A 24,055-nucleotide genomic window follows, 5' to 3' on the forward strand; every position below is an offset into this window, starting at 1 on the left:
GCTAGGGGACCTGCGAGGAGGTGGAAGATCAACAGTGGTTTAGACTGTGAAGGCAGCGGAAGGAGTGCTGGAAGCAGCTAAATCCTGGAACTGCTGTGAAGGCAGAGCCAACACAACCACTCGTGGAACTGACGTGTGGTACGAAGAAAGGAGGAGTGAAGGATAATCCAGGCTCAGGGTCTGCGCACCCAGAAGGACGGTGTCGCCATTACCTAAAATGATGAAGGAGGAGGGAGGGGACAGTGTGAGGAGGAGAAGCGGGAGCTGAATTGTGGACAGGTTCTGTTTGCGAGTCTGTTACACAGCCAGGTGGAGAGGCAGAGTGGAGTGCTGGATACGGGAGTCTGTCCTTCAGAGGAGTGGCCTGGGCTAAGCATCTAAGTTGGGATGGTTAACACAGGATGGAGTTTCATGTCATGGGCCTGAATGAGATCACCAAGAGAGTGAGGATAACCAGAGAAGAGAATGTGTCCAAAGACCATGCCCTGGGGTAGGCTGGCATTTAGAGGTCAGGGGGAAGGGCAAAGAGACCTGAAAGAACCCGCAAAGGAGCCTGAGAAGGGATAGGGAGCCCGAGAGGGCGGAAGCCGAGTAAGGAAAAGGTTTCAGCTTTGTGGAGTGTCGTGAGACCATCAGCGACGTGCAGGAATGGAGGGGCCGTATCAAGAGCAGCCGGTAGAGGGCCCGGCACGTAGTAGGTCGCCACGTTTGTTGAATGTCTACATGGCAATCTTCTTGTCTGGTGCTCCTTACTACATTCCCTCTAGAATCTAAATTTTTATTGCAAAGAGGAATATTTTGCACAATGCTTAATGTACGGTTAGTAATCAAGCATTAAACTCAAAACCTGTTTTTCTTCACCTTAAAATTAATCGTGCCTTAACCAGGAGAAAGTACCGGGTTTTAAAAACGGATTTAAATTGTCAGCCAAATTCCAACTACTGATAACCTAACTACTACCCTGCCGACGGCCAGCCAGCACTCCTGTCCCACTGCCACGCTGACTCTGTGGGGGAGCTTTCAGGTCTTTCTCCGTCGATGTGTCATGGTAACTGCCCAAGCGGTACAAAATCTCAGACTGAAACGGTTAGACACCGGCGTTGCATGGGGGGTATATTTAAAGTAATAAATTCAGCTGTGTGATCTTGGGCAAACTGATCCATGAACAGAGTCTACGAACAGCTCCCAGAAAAGGTGAGAGGCTAAGGACACTGCTTCTCTTTTCCACACCCACTCTCTGAAATCCTAGGAACACTAAAAACATTGAAAATTAAGTACTGAAGTACTATTTTTTCCTCAAGTATAAAACTTTCTTACCCATAACTTCTTATTTCCTCAAACAACTGCCTGGTATGGAGCCTGAGCTTCCCTCCCGAGTCAGGACCCACACAGTGCCTTGCCTGCACTTTCCTTTCTGTTCACGTTCATTGTATATCGTGGCTGGTGGTGTCCAGTCTGATCCTTTGGGGGCTGTCCGAATCTTGCGGGCACAGATGCTGTCTCTTTATGTTTGAATCCTGCTCAGCACCTGGCACAGGGCTTGGTACATACGGGACTTTCACGGGCTTTTAGTAGGACCTGATAGCACACCAAACTTACGTCAACCTGAGCTGTGTTCAGCAACTTGTATAATCAATGTGTGTTGCCACTTATGCTTGATTTTCAGAAAAGGGTACAATTTCATTATTCTACTGGATGAGGTTACTACACTTGCATTCATTTTGTGTTTACTGTGTTCTGATGTTAGGATTTTATGATGTTAAATTACATAAGTAATCTCTGTGATTCCAATACGTAGGCTTTTTATAAGGAAGAATAAAAGGTAAATGATATATATATATATTATGTATATATATTATTAGTGAGCAATTGAAGAGTATTCTTAAGAAATACTATTTGAAGGATAAAGGTAAAGTCATATTTGATTCCTTTTTCTAAATCAAGGTTTTTAAGTAGGGGATACTCTTTGTTCGAACACACATTTTCAATGTCAAGTTTTGCTCTTTCCGCTCTATTCTATAGTATTCTTAAATTCTCATTTTGTTCTTTTGTTTTTCTTTCTTTTCCTTAAGGGAACAGACTTTACGTCTTCCTTGATCTTTTTCTTCCAACTTCTGTAAAAGAGCACGTCTAATGAAATGTCATAAAACCATTTTGGAAAATCACTGTAGAGACTAAAGAAAACAACGAATCTTCTTTGTTAATTCCTAGAGGACAGAAAACACCACAAGATGTCGGTACTGACCTGCGGACGAATTTGGACGTTATTTTGCTTATTATACCAGTTGACGTGCCCCTCCTGGCGTGTGCAAATGCCCCAGTTTCATGTGAGGGGGAAGCGGGCGGCCCGTTGTAGGCAGCGCCGCGGCGCTCGCGGAGCTGCTCCCCATGGAAGGTGCTGCGGCTGGAGCTGCCCCGGGGGAAGCGGGTTCGGTCAGGGGTGGTGGTGCTGATACTGTGAGCAGATGGGGAAGCAGCAGGCACCCGCTGGGTCGTACTGCTGGGACACATTAAGACGTATCTCTCAGAATGATGACAGAGAAAGGTTTCACTCATGCTAAAAACCAGAAGAAAATTGCCATGGCCACTTTTATTCGGCCCTATTCTATTCTTTCCCGTTACAGATGTGATGCATGGGTTGACTGTAATTACTGTTATCACCGGAGACGGATGACATTTCAGATGCAAACTAAATGCCTTTTATAAAAATTTAGTTACTAACGATTAAGAAATTACTGAAACGGGGATACAAAGATAAACACTCTTCGGTATCAGGAATGCCAAACAAGGGGCACTGCATGCAATTTTTTTTTTTTTTTAACTATTCTCTTAAACCATTCAGCAATGTAGAACACAGATTTTACTGTTTATCAAAAAGCCTTTGAATTGAAGGCTCATTTCCTATTTATAATTTCGGCCTCAGTGATAGCAAATGCTACAGGACACCACCAATGTGATTAACAAATCTAACTATCAAACATTTTCCTGAATTTGAGAAATCTCAACATACAGAAATACCAGAAAAATAGTCATTGAACTTTATAACTGAAAGGGCTCTTCATGATCATCTGTTTCATCACTGACAGGAAAACTAAAAGTTCTTCTTAAGAACAAGTGACTGGCCAGAGCCGAGAAGATTAACCAGGTCTCACAACCCCCAGTCTCGTGGGGTTTTGTTTGTTTGTTTTTAAACCATAAAAACTCAATTTAACTGAATGATAAATTTGGCAACAACCCTCTACTTTATGGAGGGATTTAAAACAAAATCCTTGAAGAAAATTCCTCCAGAAAGTGATTTAAATTGTAAGCAACATTTCTGATAACTGCTAGGGGATGTAGTAAGTTTATGTTACAATTCAACTTCACCTCTGCCACAAACACTGAATCTTCAAAAAGCTCGTAATGTGATGGCTATCTTGTATTTTTGTATGGTGCGACATTTTTTAAAACTCTTAACGACAAACAAAATGAGATGCAACCAGCATGTTACCCGGGTCTGTAAGCTTCAGAGCTGTCTTTAATGGTCGGCAGTGTAACTTTAATAGGATGACCAGAAGCGGACATGGACTTCTGGTGGCGGGGTCGTGCTGAGGGGACAGCGGAAGCCACGGCAGAGCCTGCAGAAGATATGCTGCTCGCGGACATCTCCGTGAGGCTTTCAACATAAGACAGTTGAGAAGACCGTGGAATGTAAAAAAGAAGAAAAGCTGCAGTTTACTAAAATTTAAGAACTAGATTTTTAAAAGTCTAAATTGACTAATATCTTTCATGACTGAAACACTTAGAAATCAACATTAGTGTTATTATTACTGCCTAACAACAATATTCTTGTCAAAAGTGTACAGGGTGAATTTACCACCACCTTCCATGGAAAAGATCTCACACACTCTTGTTCTATATATGTGAATCTGAAAAGTATGACATTATTTTTATGGATAAAATGATTATGATTAGAGACAGTTTTCACTTTCCAGCAATCACAGTTGGGTGTGATGTGTTGCTGTGGTCCATTGTCCGCTATTCAATAAGAATTCATAATTGTAGCGAAAATCCTGTCTCTGGAAACATCATCAAAACACTTTTAGTTCATATCTTTAATCAACAGGCTAAACTGTTATAGACTAAAGGAGCTGCAGATTAGGATTTAGTACAGGAAAAAGAGTAAGTTAGAAATCAATTCCCAACAACCTTTCTAGCCTAAAGGATCTTAGGTCCAAGGAAGATTCATTTACCTTTCTATGCCTTATAATAACATGTACTTTACATGCCTATTAACTGAGAGGAAACAAGGGTACGAATGGTCTGTCAAGTCTGCTGAAATGACTAGGGATGGAACTAAATGGAATTTTATTAGAATAGACTCCCCCTGTCCTTTTGTAATACACGGATGAGCAGTCCTTAACTCACGATGAAAAGAACTGAGATTTTTTAAATAATAAAATATGATTTATCATTATTTAAAATAAAATACTTTGAGAAGTGTATGGTTCTCAATGATCAGTTGAGATGGCCACATCTCTTTAGAGGAAGGCAAACAAAGCCTTCACTATTTGGATGTAACGATGACTTGATGGGGGGTGGGTGGGAAGGAAGAAGGTAAGAAGGAAGCAGCAAGGGTAGAAAAGAGTAAGATTCAAATAATGAAGATCAGATTAGGACGCTATGATAGGTTTTGCTATAGGGAATTATTTACTATCATATTTTATTCAGAAAAATCACAGGTTAAGACATTTATCTCCTGTTTTCCCTAAATATTTCTCCATTGCTCCATTCTGGTACAGATGAGGAGGTGCCTTAGTAAGAATGGTTGGTTGCAATCTAACTAGCTGTTTTGTGTTTCCTTTCCCCTTGACCCATTCAGCTACAGGAGTTTTACCCAGAGCACTAATGCAAAGCAATGACAAAGGTAGCCCTGCCTGTCACTGTGACAGTTACCTGCTGTCTTTTCCATTCTGCAATGCTGTGTATCGATCTGTGGTTCTTTCACAGACGTATGTATTCCTTCTTGCCATGCTGCCTCCAGGATACACATTGTTCTTTAAGAAGGAAAAAAAAACACATTAAAATATTCTAACTGTATTTGTGGAAAATCAGAGAAGTGAATTTAAGCTGCAAATAACTGAAAAAAATCTGTGGTAGAATTTTAATTTATCAGAATCTTACATTAACAAGTTCTATCTCCCACCCCTCTCCCTTGTAGGAACAAAAGGCAAAGCACAGCAAGCATCGCACAGTTTTCTTAGCTTACTGTCCTACAGCAGTGGTGAACAGTTGCTTGGAAAAAGCTGGGTTTTATTCATGCCTTTGTAAGCTGGTGATAGTGAGAAGGCCAGGGGAGTGGCACAGGCAGCTTGAGGGGACTATGCACGAGAGACACCCCACACTACCATCACAAACAGGAAACCTGGGGCCCTGAAGACGGAAGGCCACCTGGAAGCCTGTGGGTGAACCTTCTGCACCTGCTTGGGAAAACCCCGCAGCCACTGGTGATGTTAAGAGACCAAAGCTCCAGGGTCACAGGCAGGCCCGGCTGAGGATACCAACACTGTGTGCAGGGCCACCTTGGGAATACTTCCTCTTTTCAGCTACACAGATATACAGTGTTTTTTTTTTTAACTAATAAATCCCTAATATTTGAACATTTAATTATTTCCTACTTTGCTCTTATAGACTACTGAGGAGGTTTAACTGGAAATTTAAAATTTAGAGGAAATTATTGATAACTGGAGATTAAAAATTTAGAGGAGAGGACTTCCCTGGTGGTGCAGTGGTTAAGAATCCACCTGCCAATGCAGGGGACACAGGTTCGAGCCCTGGTCTGGGAAGATCCCGCATGCCACGGAGCAACTAAGCCCGTGCGCCACAACTACTGAGCCTGCGCTCCAGAGCCCGCGAGCCGCAACTACTGAGCCTGTGTGCCACAACTACTGAAGCCCACGCGCCTAGAGCCTGTGCTCCGCAACTAGAGAAGCCACCGCAATGAGAAGCCCGCACACCACAACGAAGAGTAGCCCTCGCTCGCCGCAACTGGAGAAAGCCCACGTGTAGCAATGAAGACCCAACACAGCCAAAAATAAATGAATGAATGAATGAATAAATTTATTAAAAAAAAAATTTAGAGGAAAAATCCTAGAAATAAATAACAGGAAATAGGGAAAAATCCTGGAAAAGTGTAAAACCGCCAAGAGATTACTAGAAGTCTGTAAAATTATCCCATGGGCACCAAATGTAGCAATATAAGAATATTCACTTTTGATAATTTCACTGTTTTGGCTGAACTGTCACATGAGTAACCTAATTTTGAACAAATTCCTTGTCAGATCATGCTACCATACATCCTTTAGAGACCTCTAAAACGTTTCTGGCTGTCTTCAGTTAACACTACTTTCCTTCTCAAAGTGTGATGGGTGAACCGTTTCTCCTTCAAAACTGTGCCTTCCAGCTTTGTGATATTCACACGCTGCCTCCCTGGCCTTGTCCCTTTGATGGCAGTGACACTAATACTAAGTGGCTAAGAGAAGAATTTCTCTACCAGAATCTTTTGGCTTATGTTTTTTAAAAAGAAAGATAAGTGTGGCATAGTTAGTTTAAATTTAAACCAATGCCTTAGTTTTTATGCCTTTTTTAAATTAATAAATATGCTTTGAATACCCACTATGTGCATGACCACTAATGATTCTGAGGAAGCTAGTGTGTCAGTATGTAACAGGAGAACATATATATGGGGAAACAACAGTGAACAATGCAAGGCAGCACATAGCTACGAGCTAAATAACGTGGTCCAGCAATCGGAAAGGCCAACAAGATCACGAGGTAAATAACGTGGTCCAGCAATTGGAAAGGCCAACAAGATCACTTTGGAGTGTTCAGTCCTAGGAGGCTCCATCCAGGAGGCAGGACTTGAAATGATCTTTACAAATGGGATTTTCATAATGTGAAGGGGGAACTTTAAGCAAGAGCACTGCATAAAGACAGGGGTGGAAACAGCTGAGAATATTCATGGGAAAATAAGACCAAGTTGAGTTGAATGACAGGTAATCTAGCAGAGTAGCAGGAAATAGGGGATGGAATTCTTTCTTTCTGTTATATGGGGTGATGACACTCTGGAAACTGTCCTCTAGTTGATGTTTAGATAAGAGGAAATGATGACTTGTCTAAAAAACTACTTATAAAAAGTGTATTAAATCTATTATAGTTAAATCATTTCCAAACAGACCAGCTGGAATGTAAGTGGCTATATCCATTCATCCTTAAAGTGGTTATATACATCTATTTCATAGACCAGAAGGTGATGATCAAATCACACATTTTTTTAAAAATATGGTTTCCATTAACTGTGTAAGACAATGTGGGTATTGGGGAGTTTAACCCATTTACAATTAAGGTTATGCTGGGTTTTCTGGTAACTTATTTCATGTTTCTATTTAAAGTGTTTTTATGTTTTCTCTCTCCTTTCCTACTTTCCATAAGCTAAATCAATTCCTTTTCTTCTGTTTGTTTAAAAGTTATACATTTTATTTTTGTCCTTATATTTCTTGCCCTTAAGTTCCTGAATTTATTTTTGCTTATCACTACAGTCGCCCCTCAGTATCCGCTGGGGATTGGCTCCAGGACCCCCTGCGGATTCCAAGATCTATGGAGGCTCAAGTCCCTTATATAAAGTGGCTGAGTATAGTTGGCCCTCTGTATCCACAGGTCCCGTGTCTTCAGGTTCAACCAAACACGGATGGACAGTGAGGGCCACCTGTACTGATTTCTTACACTTACCCCTATCTTCCCTTCCAAGGCATATGCTTTTTTCCTTTAATTTCTATCCCTATCCTCACTTCCTGGATATTATCCAGAATTTTGGTTCTGAATTTTCATTATTTTTTTTCTTTTTTGTGTATGTTACCACATACATACTTTAATAAGTTAGTTGATTGCTTCCAATTCCCATATATATTACAGCAAAACTCTAGATAACCTTTCTCTTACTATAAGAGTACTTCCTCAAACAGTACAGTGTTTTCAAATGGGTCACTGTATCACAAGAGTTGAGGTACTTTATTCATAAGAATATGCTTATTGTACCTTTATGTTTAAATGACAGTTTGGGTGGGTATAAAATTCTGTGTTCAATGTGCTTTTCTTTTGATATTTTAAAAATATATCTATTTTTTATCCATTTATCTTCCTGCATCCATCTTACTGTTGAGAAATCAGGTGTCAGTCTGCATCTTGTTCCTTTTAAGGTCACCTGCTGTCTCATTCTGGGACCTTTGAAGTTTCTCCTCTTTGCTTTTGGTATCCATATATCCCACTTTAATGAGCCCAGGAGTAGGTTTTCCTCCTTGCTTCTGTTTGCCTTTTTGAGACCTTTTAGTATGAAGTTTTCCATCTTTTTAAATTATTATTTCGTCTTCAAATATTTCCTCCCTTTCATTTTGCCCCTTTTCCTTTCTATACTCCTATTTCTTACATGCCACTAATTCTACTTCTATCCTTTGTATATCTTAGTTTTCTTTTATATTTTCTCTTTATTCTTTGCTGCTGTCTTACAGGGGGACGTCTCAATCTATCTTCCAGCTCCCATTATATAATTTCTATAGTTTGCTGTTTTAAGTGGATAATGGGAGCTAACTCTATAAAGTAATTATTATTGTAGTCTGCCTTCACTGAACAGTTTATTTGTAAACATAAAATTAAATGCACCAATATAATATACTATCAAGTAAATATTACAAACATGAAAACTGAGGCAGGAAAGTTTAATGTACTGTTTTATGGTAAGGTTAAATGTTATTTTAAGAATTCACACTTTTTGTTCTTAAACTGCATTTATTAGAAGCTTGGCCCCCTTTGCACGTTCTTTAAATGTATGATTCACTTCAGTATTTTTAAACTTGAAAAGAAAAGATAAAATTTAAAAAAATCTTTAAACAAAAAAATTCTGACAACAAATAACTACAGCATATTGCAATATGCCAGAATATGTACTCACACTCGGAATAGTTGAAGACTTTTTCCTTTCTGGCCCTACAAGAGGGCTTGTAGTCATCTCACTTTTTGAACCAACTGTTGTGCTGCCAAGTTTACGAGCCACATCTTTGTCCCACTCCTCTTTCTGTTCACTTTCCACGCTGTTAGCCTGAGGCCTTTTGGTATATGATACGGCAGGGGGAATGGACGGACCAGCTGTAATTTTTTAAAAAGCATAATTAGCTGAAAAGCAACTGACATATTTTCTTCTAACGAACAAAAACTCTGTATTAAAAATATCTTTATTTGCATACTTTACACTCTGAACGAAGATTAAACTGTTTGATTACAAAAATTAGGTCAGCCCCTGAAAACAGGATTATATTTATCATTCAATAATATAAACCTGTGATAACTGGGAATGATACAAGAACATAAACATGTGAACTGTATAATGCTTAACAAAAAATGCAAGTTTGGGCAGACTCAGTCTGCCTTTCCACATATTTGACTTTCCCCCACCATGATCACTAAAGCGTCGCTGCTTCTGATTTGCTGAGATGCTCCGCTGGACCTTCAGGTGAGCAGGGGACTGCAGAGTGCTGTTGTTCAAGTCACTGTTGGGCCGTGACCTCTGACACAAGTTTCCACTGGATAATGATTCACCGCCTTCAAACTATAAGAAGAAAGACCACCAGCATTTTAAAATTAAAAAAAGTTCATAGAAACAATATGCACGCTTGATTTTTCTAATTTCTTCCAAGTCGTACAAGGAGTAATCAGAACTAAGAAAATTTAAAAGTTTGGATACAGAACTGCAAGTTGGCAAACAGGAAGGGAGAGAACTGGACAGAACATCGTTCCACAAGTACATGTCATCTTCTGTTATCTTGTACAAATGGCTTTGGGTCCTTCTGGGTCCAAATAATAGCTACCAATTATTGAATGGTTATTATATACTAGCCGCCATGCTGAACTTTTTATATATGTTACTTTGTTTAATAATTACAACAAACCTATGATCTATTAACCTGCACTTTTTAGATGGAAAAACTGAGGTTAAGAGATTCAAGAGACATCTTTGGGATTCGAATTCAGGTATAGCTGAGATTCAAACTTAGGATGAAATCTAAAATTTTAACTTCATACACACACACAAACACACACACATTTTTTGTTTTGTTTTGCTTTCTCCACCACATTTACAGAACAAAATTTGGTTTATTGGCTCTGATCAAGAAATTGCATCTACTTAGAGCTAAGCATGGTGTACTGGGGATTGATACACTTTCCCCCTCTCTGTAACAAAGAAGTATTTTGTTGCCAACAAACTTCTGACTGAATCACTGGCAATTCTAATGGGAAATCTAAATTCATATGTAAAGTTGCTAGTGATAAAGAGCAGAGAAATACTGATGATGAAAATTTTAATAGATAACAGCTAACACAGAGCACATAGTAGTGTGCCAGGAGCTGTTCTGAGGACTTGAGAAGTATTAATTCCTTTAAATGCTCTCAGTGACCCTAAGAGATAGGTACTATTGTCATCCTCATTTTATAGATCAGGAAACTGAGGCACAGAGAAATTAAGTAAATTGCCTAAGTCACACAGTTAGTTAGTGGCTGTGCTGGGGTGGGGGAGGGGTGGGAATTCAAACCCAGTGACCCTGGCTCCAAAGTTCAGGCTCTTGCTACTTATAGTAGCTTCGTTCGTATATATTCAATGCAATTCAAACTTCATTTTAATTCATGCACGGGCTGGGTTGTATGCTTATAAAATTAGTGTTTCCTTTATACTTAAATTAATAGGAAAATTAAAGATCTCAGGAGTGAAATCTGAAATCTAGGTAGAAACAGTTCAAAGACTTTAGAGATAATCATTTGTACTACTTCCCACTTCTCAAAATTCTCTTGGCTTGGCTTCTTTGACACCACTTTCCTAGCTATTAGCATCTCTACTGAAGATCCCTCTCCTCCGCTATAGTAGTACCTACCTGGTAGGGTCATTGAGAGGATTAGATGAATTAATACATGTAAAGTCCTTAAAACAGTTCCTGGCACATTACTGTGTGGCCCTCTGATGATGAATCCCAAAGTTATTAATGCTATTCAACTCATTCCCTTCAGATCCAGATCTTTATATCCAAATGTCTACTGAACAGCTCCAACCAACAGGAATCTCAAATTCAACCACCCGGAACTGAACAAACCTCCCATCTTCCCCCTAAGGTTCACTCTTTTCCTATCTTGGCAAATACATCTTACAAAACCAGTCACCTATGCTAGAAATCTGAGAGTATCTTATCCTTCATTTCCAACAGGTTATCAAATACTGTTAATTCAACCTCTTACATGTCTTGGCCTGTTGTGGGTGCCTGTCCCCTTATGTCCCTGAGTATCCTGTACATCCCCCTAATCAGAGCACGTTCCACACTGTACCACACTGTGGACCGATTCTCTCCCCTCTAGACTGAGGGCTCCTTGAGAGCAGAGACCTTCTAATCTTTCTATTCCAGTACTTAGCATAGTTTCTGGTACAGAGTAGGTTCAATAAATGTCAGCTAAATGTACTGATTCACTAATAGTTACTATCTAATTATAAATAATTTCATCCTATTCTACAAAATGCCTCCCACAGATGTCTAATTTTCAACCAACTGTCAAAGCTCTGGGCTGTTCTTGACTCTCGATTTATACCTTTATATTTGCTGTCCCAAAGGATCATCAAAGGTTCAATCACAATTGGCAGAGAGTGACTTCCTTACTCTCTCTCCCTATTATAGACCTCCACTGGCCTTGAGAATTTCCAATTGAATGTATCAAAACACTTGACACTCTACAAGGCAAAATATATCACCAAACAACCTTTTCCTGGGTTCCCACCTATACATTTTGTTTTCAATGCTGTCACCTCCTTTTGTTTCAGTTGCTGTCTTTTCTGCCCACCCAAAATAACTGTGTTACCTCTGGCAGGGCTGTTGCACTTGGGCTGCCCGAGCCATTCTCAAAGACGTGACTGTGAACAGGGCCTCTCAGAGCTAAGCAAGGCTCTATGCCTGCTCTTTCAAAACAGAATCTCTCAGTATTCGGAAATAAGATTAGTCCACAACTCAGCAACTTGAATTTTGAATTCTGATAAATAAGAATGTTAGGGTCTTTGTATTATTTTTGATACAATCTAAAATATATTTGCTAACATTATATCTATACTTAGCTGTGACTTAGCTCAAGAAATAATTCACATTAATCTGAAAAGGTGAAAAACTTACTTCAGGTGGTTTTCTACCTAGAAGAATATAAGTAGCCATGACTTCATCATATTTCTGATTTATTAAGGCATCATTTATCTCATCTCGTGCAAAACCCATGGTGACCATGATGTCTAGAAATAAAAAGCAACAAAATGCAAATTTTCTGAAAATGGGTTTATTTTAGTAAAGAAACCAACAAAAATGGGCAAGTTTGCCCACATCAGATATGAAAACTAAATTCTGAAAATTTAAAGTGTAACTTTAATTATAAAACTTCTGGATTACTAATATACAGACACTGTGTAGTTACAGATACGGTACATCCCCAATTCTTCAGGCAGAAATTATCTACATTGTGGGTTAATATATTCACAGGCTACTCCATTTCTCATCGCCCAGCACATCCTTGAGCTGAGTTCCTTTATCCAGCTAGACGTAGTATCTGTCTCTCTGTGACACACACAGAACACCTTCTCTCTCTCTCAACACACCCTCAGCCACTCATGGAGTGGTTTCTCTCATCTCTTAACAATTTCTGCTTTACTCTTTGGAAGGCTTGAGTCCCACAGTTCTTCTGATCAGATTCCTAACACCCTACAATGCTCCTCCGCAGCCATTCTGCCTTCAAGCCAGACAGGAGATGACTCAACTGTGAGTTGTTGATGGCTTTGGGAATGAAGAGAGGGAACCGGCTGGGAGTAGAGCACTGACTGGGTGTGGGAGGATGGACCCTGCTGAGATGGTGGGAAACAAAGGGGGAGCCAAAGTGTTCCTCCCTCTAACTCAGTGCCTCTACATTTTTGGTTAAAATACATGCTATGTTTTGCTGATATTTATCAGTCTGATCAGTGCTGATTCTTAACTCAGTCATTCCTCCTGTTAGGAATTGCTGAAAGAAAAGAATGAGGCTTATCTACATTATCTTAATTTTTATATCACTGTTGCCAACAACTGGTTTAGATTATAATATATGAGAACAAAATAAGGAATTTGAATTTTGCAATGTTTAGTGTATATCTAGAGAAAGAAAAGATGATAAAGCAGGTATTTTTCAAATAAAAATTGCTTCCCATTTACATTTTAAACACGATTTTGGTAGACTGAAGGACTCTCATTTTTAGCCTAGGGACCACCCCTCTCACAATACTTAAATACTTACCTATTCTTTTTATGTCATTGAAATCTGGTTCAGGCTCAGCATATGGCTTTAGTTCTTCTTCTTCATGACCAACATTCATCCATCGATCTTTCATTATTTGCTAGGAAATAAACTCTACATTATGTTTGGCCAATCAGAATATTCAACCACTTATATTAGCTCTTTTTTAGTAAACGTGAAATTTATTGGTTCAGTCGACAAGAATCGTGATGTTTTCAAACTAAAGTTACTGTTTCTAGCTTGATTAGCAGGTCAACAGGAGGTGTAAGATTTTGGGACATACTTATATATCTTATGACAACTCTAACCATCATCCCACACACTCACCAAATGAACTGATTCAAAATATACTGCCTGCTGTCTATGCTCCCCTAAAAGGAATATTTTCACATTTGAAAATTTTAACATAAAAACCTACTGATTTTAACCTCTGCTTCATTTTTACATTTAAGATTAATGAAGAGATTTTTTTTTTCCTGGTCTTCTACCAAATATATACCTGTAATTTTAAAATCATCACTTATTAAAACATTAGGAAAGAAGACATCATGGGAAATGGAAATCAGAGCTAGCAATGACAATATAGCTCAGAGAATATGGGAAGAGAGAACGATCAAGATTTAAGCCTCGAATTAGGAATTAGTAAGAATCAGGGTGAAAACAGACATTGGTGTGCATTACCAGAGTCCATTTTAAGCTGAGACTGTGAAACAACAGTCAATCCTGGACTGTTAAAAGGCAAACCAGAGGGGGCAGCCTATGGAATGAGGAAACTACTGGCAAACCATATATCAGATAAGGGGTTAATATCCAGAATATATAAAGAACTCCTACAACTCAGTAACAACAAAAAACTGCCCAATTAAAAAAATGGGCAAAGAACTTGAATAGATATTTCTCCAAAGAATATATACAAATAGCCAACAAGCATATAAGATGCTCAACATCACTAATCATCAGGAAAATCAAAACCACAATGAGATATCTACTTCATATCTGTCAGGATGGCCAGTGTTGAAAAAAACGAAAATAACAAGTGTTGGTGAGAATGTGAAGAAACTGGAACCCTTGTGCGCTGTTGATGTGACTGTAAGATGGCATTGCTGCTGTGGTAAACAGTATGGAGGTTCCTCAATAAGCTAAAAATGGAACTATTATATGATTCAGCAACCCCACTTCTGGGTACCTATCCAGAAGAACGGGAAACAGGATCCTGAGGAGATATTTCATACCCATGTTCACTGCAGTGCTATTGAAAATAGCCAAGATGCAGAAACAATCTAAATGTCTGATGGATGAATGGACGGATAAAGAAAATGTGGTAAATACATACAGTGGAACATTACTCAGCCTTAGAAAAGAAGGGAGTTCTGTCATATGCTATAACATAGATGAAACTGGAGGACACTGTTAAGGGAAATAAGCCAATCACAAAAAGACAAATACTGCATGACTCTACTTATATAAAGTATCTAAAACAATCAAACTCATAGCAACAGGAGGTAGAATGGTGCTTGCCAGGGGCTAGGAGGAGGGGGCAAGAGGGAGCTGTTGTTCGATGGTACGGAGTTCCAGTCCTGTGGGATGAGAAAGTTCTGGAGACCTGCTGTGTGATGCTGTGCACATAGTAAACACGACTGTGTGTAATGTACACTTCAAACTGGAAGGAGGATACATGTACATGTGTTTTTTATCACCCACAAACAAAGGCAAACTAATGGGGATTAATTCTGTATTAATTCAGAAAATTTTTCAACTTTTTATTACTATAGGATTCTAGGTTTTCATTCAAGAACATTCTAGGTGCTGATACATTAATATTCTTTTTCTAGATCCTGCAAAGTATATTCTCTATCTCTAAACTTTATTTGCCAATATTCAACTAATTAGAAAAATAATTTTCCATACACAGATTTTTGAGGCTAACCTTGACTCCTCAGGTACCTTCCCTTCAATTAATAATATTTACGCAAAGTCACTAAGCAAAAGACAGGTGCTCCAGACCAGATCTCTGATAACTGGGGTCTGTAAGAATACTGCTTGGGGCTTCCCTGGTGGTGCAGTGGTTGAGATTCCGCCTGCCAATGCAGGGGACACGGGTTCGAGCCCTGGTCTGGGAAGATCCCACATGCCGCGGAGCAACTAGGCCCGTGAGCCACGACTACTGAGCCTGAGCGTCTGGAGCCTGTGCTCCTCAACAAGAGAGGCCGCGATAGTGAGAGGCCCGCACACCGCGATGAAGAGTGGCCCCCACTAGCCGCAACTAGAGAAAGCCCTCGCACAGAAACGAAGACCCAACACAGCCAAAAATAAATAAATAAATAAATAAAGGAGTTCCTTTAAAAAAAAAAAGAATACTGCTCTGCCAGGTGGGAAGATTTTCCTAAGGGTCTTGGTCACATGATACTGATGTATTTTCATTAAACTTTGTAGATAGTTCATATATGCTTAAAGTATGATATGTAGACATATAACACTTAAAAGATTACCACTTTCTTTTTTCGTAGTTGTTATACTGAGATATACTTGACAGGTTAATTATATTGAGATATAACTGACATATAACTTGTCTTAGTTTAAGGTGCACAACGTGATTTGATATATGTATATGTTACAAAATGACCACCACGGTATAACATCCATCACCTCACACAGGTATAATGATTTTTCTAGTGATTAGAACTTAAAATCTACTCTCTTAACAATTTTCAAATATATAAGATACAGTATTGTTAACTAGTCATCATGCTGTACATTACATCCCCAGAACTTATTTATCTTATAACTGGAAGTTTGTACTTTTTGGCCATCTTCCTTCATTTCTTCCATCCCCTGCCTCTGGCAATCACCAATTTGTTCTGTTACCGTTAAGTTCGTTTTTTTTTGTTGTTTGTTTTTTAGATTCCACATATAAGTGAGATCATATAGTATTTGTCTTTGTATGGCTTATTTCACTTGGCATAATGCCCTCAAGGTCCATCCATGTTGTAGCAAATGGCAGTATTTCCTTCTTGTTTCCACTTCTGGGTATTTAGCCGAAGGAAATGAAATCACTATCTTGAAGAGATAACCTGTACCTCCACGCTCACTGCAGCATTATTTACAATAGCCAAAACATGAAAGCAAGCTAAGTGTCCATTAGCAGATGAATGGATAAAGAAAATGTGGTACACACCCACACACACATACACAACGGAATATGATGCAAGACATACTTACTTCTTATAACCACTTTGAGCAATGGTAATTTAGGTGCATTGTCCAACTAATTTAAATAAAAGTAGACTCACTACAAATTAAAAAAATAACAATGCTGCCACCCAGTCTTTAGTGATCATTCATCAGTAAAGTGAAAGTGTCAGGGAGGGTGCACATCAGGATAAAAAAAAGATTTACAAAGCAGAGCTGTAAATTCCTGCCGCATGATTTTCCAAAATATCAAAGTCCTTCCTGTTCCTCATCTCCCTCCTCCCAAATAGTACGTCTGGCAGAAGCCTAGACAATAATCAGGCAGCAGCATCTGCAGAAGGAAAATTTTGTTGTTGGCAGAATTTCCTAGGTTGCATGGTGAATGCATAAAAATCCTCAAAGAATATGATGAACCACTTAGGACAGCTACACAGTACAGTCAGCCCTCAGTATCTGTGGGTTTGGCAGCCTCAGATTCAACCAACCTTGGATTCAACCAACGATACACAGAAACTACTCAGAGAAAAAAAAATTCCAGGAAGTCCCAAAAAGCAAAACTTGAATTTGTGACATACCAGCAACAATTTACATAGCACTTACGCTGTATTAGGTGTTATAATAATCTAGAGATGATTTAAAGTATATGGGAGAATGTGCACAGGTTATATGCAGATACTACACACCATTTTATATACGGGACTTGAGCGTCCACGGAGGTTCCTGGAACCAATCCCTGTAATCAAGCCCGTCTAGTCCTTGACAACTTTACTCACTTCTGCAGCTGGACTGCACAAATATATGGAGGTGGCAGCTCAGACAGTGCTTAAAAATGGAAGTCTTGAAAAATGTTTAAAACAAATCTATAACATAACGCGACATTATAAATTAACTATACTTCAATAAAATAAATTTAAAAAACCAAAAAACCAAATCTATAACAAACCCCACCTCTCCACACACACACATCAGTACAAACAAAGGGATCTAACTGTCCTTTTATCAACACATTACATTTTCGTGGCAGCTCTCTGAATGTTTGTTATTATTACGATGAATGAGAATGGGCAAACAAGAAAACTAACAAACATAAGCTAGACATAAATACTTCTGGTTTTTCAAATGAGCTGAAGTTAAGTCCTTAGTGATGTTCTCAAATTTAAGAGCACAATATATATTATATTTTTTATCATCTTTATTGGAGTATAATTGCTTTACAATGTTGTGTTAGTTTCTGCTGTATAACAAAGTGAATCAGCTATACATAGTACACAAATATCCCCATATCCCCTCCCTCCTGCATCTCCATCCCACCCTCCCTATCCCACCCCTCTAGGTGGTCACAAAGCACTCAACTGATCTCCCTGTAAGAGCACAATATTAAGAGTCTGAAAATAATAACCAATGGAATGAGATTTATAAATAGTAGAATCCCAAGTAAGTGGAGGTTAGATGCTGGAAGAGTAGGTAGGAGGTTATCCTGCAAGGAGGAATTGGAAGAGGCAAAAGCCTGAGAGCAATCCAGGCAAACAAGAGCAGGGCACGTGGGGGACGGCACGTCAGTATGACTACACGAGGCGGGTGCTGGAGCAAGACCAGGGCGGAAAATTAATAGGGACCAAATCATGAAGGTTCCTTTCAATTGGGTAAAGGATATCTCTGAAGAGTGTGATTTTGCAAAGTCTCTCCGGCCAGTGTGTGGAGAGTCATTCAACACTGGAGACTCAGAAATCCACTAAGAGGCTTCAGCTGGAATCTAGGAGGGGGAAGATACCAGCCCGCTCTAAGGGCAGGCAGTGGCAATGGGAAAAAAGACATTTTCAGTATTTGGCTGGTAAAAATCAACAAAACTCTGTGATTGGAAGTGAGGGGAGAGATGAAAGAGCTCAGGAAAAATGAAGGCGATGATGAGGCTTCTGGTTTAGACAACTTGAGTAGAGGCTGATACCATTTACTGAGACACCAAACTCGGGAAGAGAGGTCGAATGGACTGGGAAAGATGGAGCTCAGGTTTAGACAAACTGAGTGTGAGGTGCTTCGGCATATCCAAACAGACATGTCCTGTCAACACTTAGATACTTTATTCTGAAGCCCAGGAGAAATATGGGCTAGGGATGGAGATTTAGAAAGCAGCCAACAGATGATGACAGAGTGGTGCGATTCTCCAGAAGAGCGAATCGAGTGAGAATGAATACTAGAGCCGTAAAGAACGCCAGCATTACCAGCATGTAAGGGCTGGAAAGAAAAGTAATCCCAAAAGTAAATGGGGGGAGGAAAAATCTGCACAGAGAGACATGCAAGGCAAGGCGAGAGTTTTTCAAAGAGGAGGCAGTTGTGTCCTGTCAAATAAGGTGATAACTAAAAACGCAATCTGCTGTGTTTACGACAAACACAGGTGAGTTTTTACTGAGGGTGGCTTCACCGAGTGGTGGAGATGGGAATCAGAAGGCAACGCACAGAGGCAAATGGACAGATGAGAAATTGGTGACTTTTTTTTAAAAGTCTGGCCAGAAAGGGGGGAGCAAGAAAGAATACTGGATGGGGACTGTGAGGTTGCAGGATGCCTTTTTAAAAAAACTAGAAGCTCTTTAGGTATGGATAAAGGCTGAGGGAAAGGAGTTAGCAGAGGAGGTTAGGATGGGACAGAAGAGAAAGCTTTACTGAAGGAGCAAGGTACTGAGAAGGCACATCACACGTGCTAAATCCAGCACAGGAACGAATGGGTAAGTCTTGGACAAGAGAAGACACCTCTCCACTGCAACAGGGAACTTAGGAGGTGGGTGGGGTTCAGACAGTACCGTTAAGAGTATGGTGGCAGGAAATGAAGAGCTCATGACTACTGGTTTCCGTTTTCTCAGTGGAGTAGAAGATAAGGATCTTTGCCTGGAATGTTTCCCCCTACTTTTTCCACCCAAGTTCCTTTTTATCTGTCTTACAATGTCCACACAAAATCTGGGCTCCTTCTGTCACTGTCTTTCATGGTACTCGGATCTTTGTGTACAATTATGCAACCTGTCATTATGTAAATATTTTGTGTTTACCTGTTATCCGCTATTAGACCATAAACCCAAACAAAGAATGGCCTGCATCTGATTTGCTCAGTATTGTATATCAAGCACCAAAACATACCCAGCACTTAAATGCTCAATGCATATTTGTAGACTGAAGGAATAAAACCTCTTGTCTGTGTTACTCATCGTTCCTTCCTCTGCGTTCCCATGGAACTCTGTATATTTCCTATTGTGACTGTTATCACATTCTACCTTTTATCACAACTCCTTCACTATATTTAAAGTCCTTGAGGATAAAGACTGTGCCTCGTACTATCTGTCTCAGCACAAATGCTTGTTTGTTGCTTTTGAACAGGGCAGTGTTTTAAAATAAGCCTGGACAGAAGCCTTAAGTAAAATTAAATGTAGAGAAGAGATTAACAACAAGAAGACAGCTTAGGAAGTCACTAAAATGCCCAGGAGACACAGAACAGAGAACTGAACTGGACAGGATCAAACAGAAGAGAGAAAACTTGTAGAGGCACAATCTACAGCACCTGATGTACAAAATTTGTTTTGAGAATGAGGGAAAGGATGAAATCCAAGAGGGGTCTGAGGATTTTAACTCAGGTGCCGGGAGGAATAGAGTATCCCTAAGTAAAAAATACAAGAGCGATAACAGATTTGATAGTGGAAGACAAAATATTAAAAGCAAAATTAAGATAATCCAAATTCTCTGATGTTTCTCAATTAAGTGGTGTGTATTTGGTGCTCATCTCACAACCATTACTATCTGTCCACATCAAGGAAAAATATATATGTGGACTAAACCCTGAGGTAATTTGTCTTTTATCTGGGGAAATAAGATTTACTCATAAAACCTGAAAATATTTGAATACACAATAGAATTAACTGTTCAGGATTGTGCTATTAGCAGTGAGTATTAATAAAGACGAAAAAGAGTCACTTGCAGTGTGGGCTGGAGTTTTCAGGAAAGGAATTCCAAGAAGTCAGGAGGTGAACTCACTTTCCAAATATAGGTAATATCTGGACTGGTGAACAAGTGAAGGCAGATGTGAGGGGGGAACAGTGAGGCATCCTCTCCTTTGACTTGGAACAGAGGTAACATGCAACGAAAAAATAGGAGATCAAGTGAGTATCCTCAGATGATGAATTTAAACTTGATCTGACAGGCAATGGAGAAATGCTACATTTTATTAATGAGGAAGATAAGCAACATTTTAGAAACAGCACTGGGAAAGGAACAATCTGAGGAACACAGAAGGAGCACTGACTCTGCTAGTCTTCACACAAAATCAGATTTGAGGCCGGGCTGATCCAGGGAAGGTGGAAAATCACAGTGAAAAGAAAAGGCCGCTGGGCAGTGATGAGACAAAGAGCACAGTTTCGCTTTCCTGTCTGAACTGTTCTGATCTCTGGGGGTCGCCGAGTCCACTTAGCAAAGTTTGTCTCCTTAAAAACAGTTGTGTTTCAAAGCAAAATAAAAATAATCCGAGGAAAAATTTCCTTCAGTAAACGGAATGGGAGGTAACAGTAGGAAGAAAGAAGATCTGCTTAAGGGAACAAGTAGCAGAATTAACTCCACTAGTTCTAAATCTGAAGGTCTTTCAGAGTAAGGCACAGAGAGCAACAAAACAGGGATAGAGGAAAGAGAAGAGCATGTGGAAGTACCTGTCTTCAGTGTGTGAACCTCACGCCCACACAAAATTCCTCCATGGGAATCGCAGAGTTAACACTCAAAGCCAAGGGAGAAGTAAGTGTCCCCAGGATATGGTGGTGCTGGTGACCGCGGAGTTCATGCAACCCTACTCCCGGTGGTTTCAGGCACAGTGTAAACCACTGGCCAACACACAGCACTAGACCAGTTGAACAAACTAGTCCATTTCAGATTTCATTTGAGATATCTCAACATGAGAAACAAGAGGTCCAACAAGATTCCAAACTTGAAGAAAGTTTACCCTAGCCATCACTGTCACTGAACATAAATGACTACTTGCTGAGAAGTTCTAACAAAATAATTGATTCAGATGAATTATAAAGAGTTAAACAAATTACCAATGGAAATATACACCCTACACATAGGTCCACACTAAAAAATTATGGACTTTAGGCTGGCCAGATGAAAATAATTTTTCTTAAATGGTTTCAACCTTTGTAAAGTATTCCATATGCTTCTGAATTTGTACTTAGAAATTTTCGTTAGAAAAATGGTTATTATTATTATTAATTGTTTTTTGCTTTACTGTCACTTGAACTGGGCAGACACAAGCAAGATTTTAAAGATTATCTTAGCAGCAGCTGAAAAAGGTGTTACAAGTAAAAATAAATACTTTTTGAGGAGGACCAAAGATGAGGGAGAATGGGTAATAATGAGGAACTTTGCTTTAGGCTCAAATTTTGTTATTATTTTGAAAGATAACACAGTCCATATTACTTAAGGACTCGAAAAATGAAAGAATATACAAAGAGGGGATAGCAGGAAAAAATTTCAGTATCTTTCTAAAAAAAATCCAGACACACCAATATTCAAATAAATAGGAAAAAACCCAGCATACAACATAAAACACAAATCCTTCGAAAATCATGTGTGATACTCTCCCCCCCATTATGAGTGCAATTAGGAAAAGGTGACAGCACTCCTATATACAACCTGAAAAAATTATATTAACTGTTTATATCTAGAAGCAACTATGGGTCAAGCAAGTAGAATGTAAAATTATTTAAAATAAAGATTCTTTAAATCAAACTTCAATATTAGCAAATTACATAGTGAAGACTAGAGCTTCATCAATAACTCATGATACTCAACTAACACTGAAAAAATACATCAAGTTCCATTTCTTAAAATATGAGAATTAACAGGGAAATATTTCATATCAAAATGTACAAAGCTGATACAAGTCTATAAAGCTGATTAACCAGACTCCTTCAGACAAGCAGTTTAGGGACACAGAGAGCTTACATATGAAGAAGGACACTTAACCTAGTCATTAAAAATATTGAGCATTATCGCTAATGAAGGAAATACAAATTAAAGCAATTATGACAAACTGTATTACTACCATAAAGGCACCAAATACTAGAAATTATTTTTATCCCATACTGAAACAAGCTGTGCAGAATATGTACCTTCAAATGCCTTAGGTCACAAACAATCTTTTGGCAATGATACACAGGACCTAGCAGACTGTTTATACCCTTTGACTGAGTAATTACTGTCTGGAGAATTTATCTAAGCATACGTCCCAAAGGGAAAAAGTACATCACATTATTTTTAGCAAAAACAATGAGAACAACTCACATGTGGAACAAGCAGAGAATAGTTAAATAAACTCTGATACATAATCCAAGGAGAACAACATAGCTATTGACAGGGAAGGCGGTCACTCTCATGATAAAGCAAAGAGTACATACTAAAAACGTTTAAGTTAAAAAAAAAGAATGCAACGTGACATGAAAACATTATTACTGAATAAAAATTTATGTTTACACACTGAAGACCGGTGTTTTGAAAATAGCTGCTTTTTATACTTTATGGATTTTTTGGTTGTAAAGTTGATAATAAAGTAGGTATGAAAATAAAAGTGAAGACTAATATAATTTTCGACATCATTGTTATTTCAAGGGGAGTTTCTTAAGATTTGGTATAAAGAAATCTTTTTTTTTTTTTCCAATGGTGTCAGGTTTCTCTGGAAAATCATTTCTGGGAATTGTGAAGCAGACCAGCCTTTGTATGGTGATATCTGCAATATTATGATAATATTTCCAATGTAGACTCATGGTTCCGTGGCTGGAAAACTTAATTTTGACAAGGTGGAACAGGAAGTTCCAGACTATATTCAAATACATCAAGTTGAGCTTCTGATGAGCAAATGTTTTCATAATAATAACTTGCTTTTACATTCAAGTCAGAGAATTCTAATACTTTAATCCTTCATATTTTAATGCTAAGGATGAAAGACTTAGGTATTTGGCCACTGTAAATTAATCGTAGTTAAGATACGAAGTATATCTTATCAATCGTCCATAGAGATCTGTAAAATCTACTCCCCCCAAATAATTTTTGTTCTTTATGGTCTTTTTGTTCCTCTCATTAGCTGAGCTGATGCCTCAACTCTGGACATTTTGTTAAGTGACATTCAAGTAAACTTGGCTCCAATGATAAAAATGGGTCATAAAGCAGGATCAAGAGAGGCTTATGTTCCTATAAAATTTTAGAACTTGTATGAGTGTCAACAATTTTAACTATTTCACACAATTTTCCATTATAATGGTTGAAAGTAAGTTTAGAAGAGCGGTAATATGAAAGTGGGCTTTTTTTACTGCACAGATGTCTCTTTTAAAACATTATAACATATCCTTTGACCCCCAAAGGAAAAAACCCCACAAAAATCATAGGAAGTAACTCATCACATTTAAACAAACAATTCAGTAAAAAATATCTGATAATTGATTTACTGATATAAAACATTTAAAATAATTTTCCA

At 38.8% G+C, this 24,055-nt stretch overlaps 1 protein-coding gene across 4 annotated transcripts in view; it reads right to left on the reverse strand.

The window, feature by feature from the left end:
• The window catches only part of MARK1 (microtubule affinity regulating kinase 1), a 143,687-nt gene that overhangs the window by 8,460 nt on the left and 111,172 nt on the right, over positions 1-24,055 (reverse strand). For 2 of the 4 annotated variants that reach the window (XM_068541799.1, XM_068541797.1), the window contains exons 10-16: positions 13,372-13,471; positions 12,231-12,343; positions 9,484-9,637; positions 8,984-9,177; positions 4,936-5,036; positions 3,491-3,655; positions 2,246-2,497 (exon numbers count right to left, since the gene is read on the reverse strand). In XM_068541799.1, the coding sequence (XP_068397900.1) occupies positions 2,246-2,497; positions 3,491-3,655; positions 4,936-5,036; positions 8,984-9,177; positions 9,484-9,637; positions 12,231-12,343; positions 13,372-13,471 (1,079 nt within the window). Of the gene's footprint in view, positions 1-2,245; positions 2,501-3,490; positions 3,656-4,935; positions 5,037-8,983; positions 9,178-9,483; positions 9,638-12,230; positions 12,344-13,371; positions 13,472-24,055 lie in introns of all 4 variants that reach the window. The other 2 variants (XM_068541798.1, XM_068541796.1) reach the window with 1 other exon arrangement.

Source organism: Eschrichtius robustus, chromosome 3 (assembly GCF_028021215.1).
Source record: "Eschrichtius robustus isolate mEscRob2 chromosome 3, mEscRob2.pri, whole genome shotgun sequence".
Lineage (NCBI taxonomy): Eukaryota > Metazoa > Chordata > Mammalia > Artiodactyla > Eschrichtiidae > Eschrichtius > Eschrichtius robustus.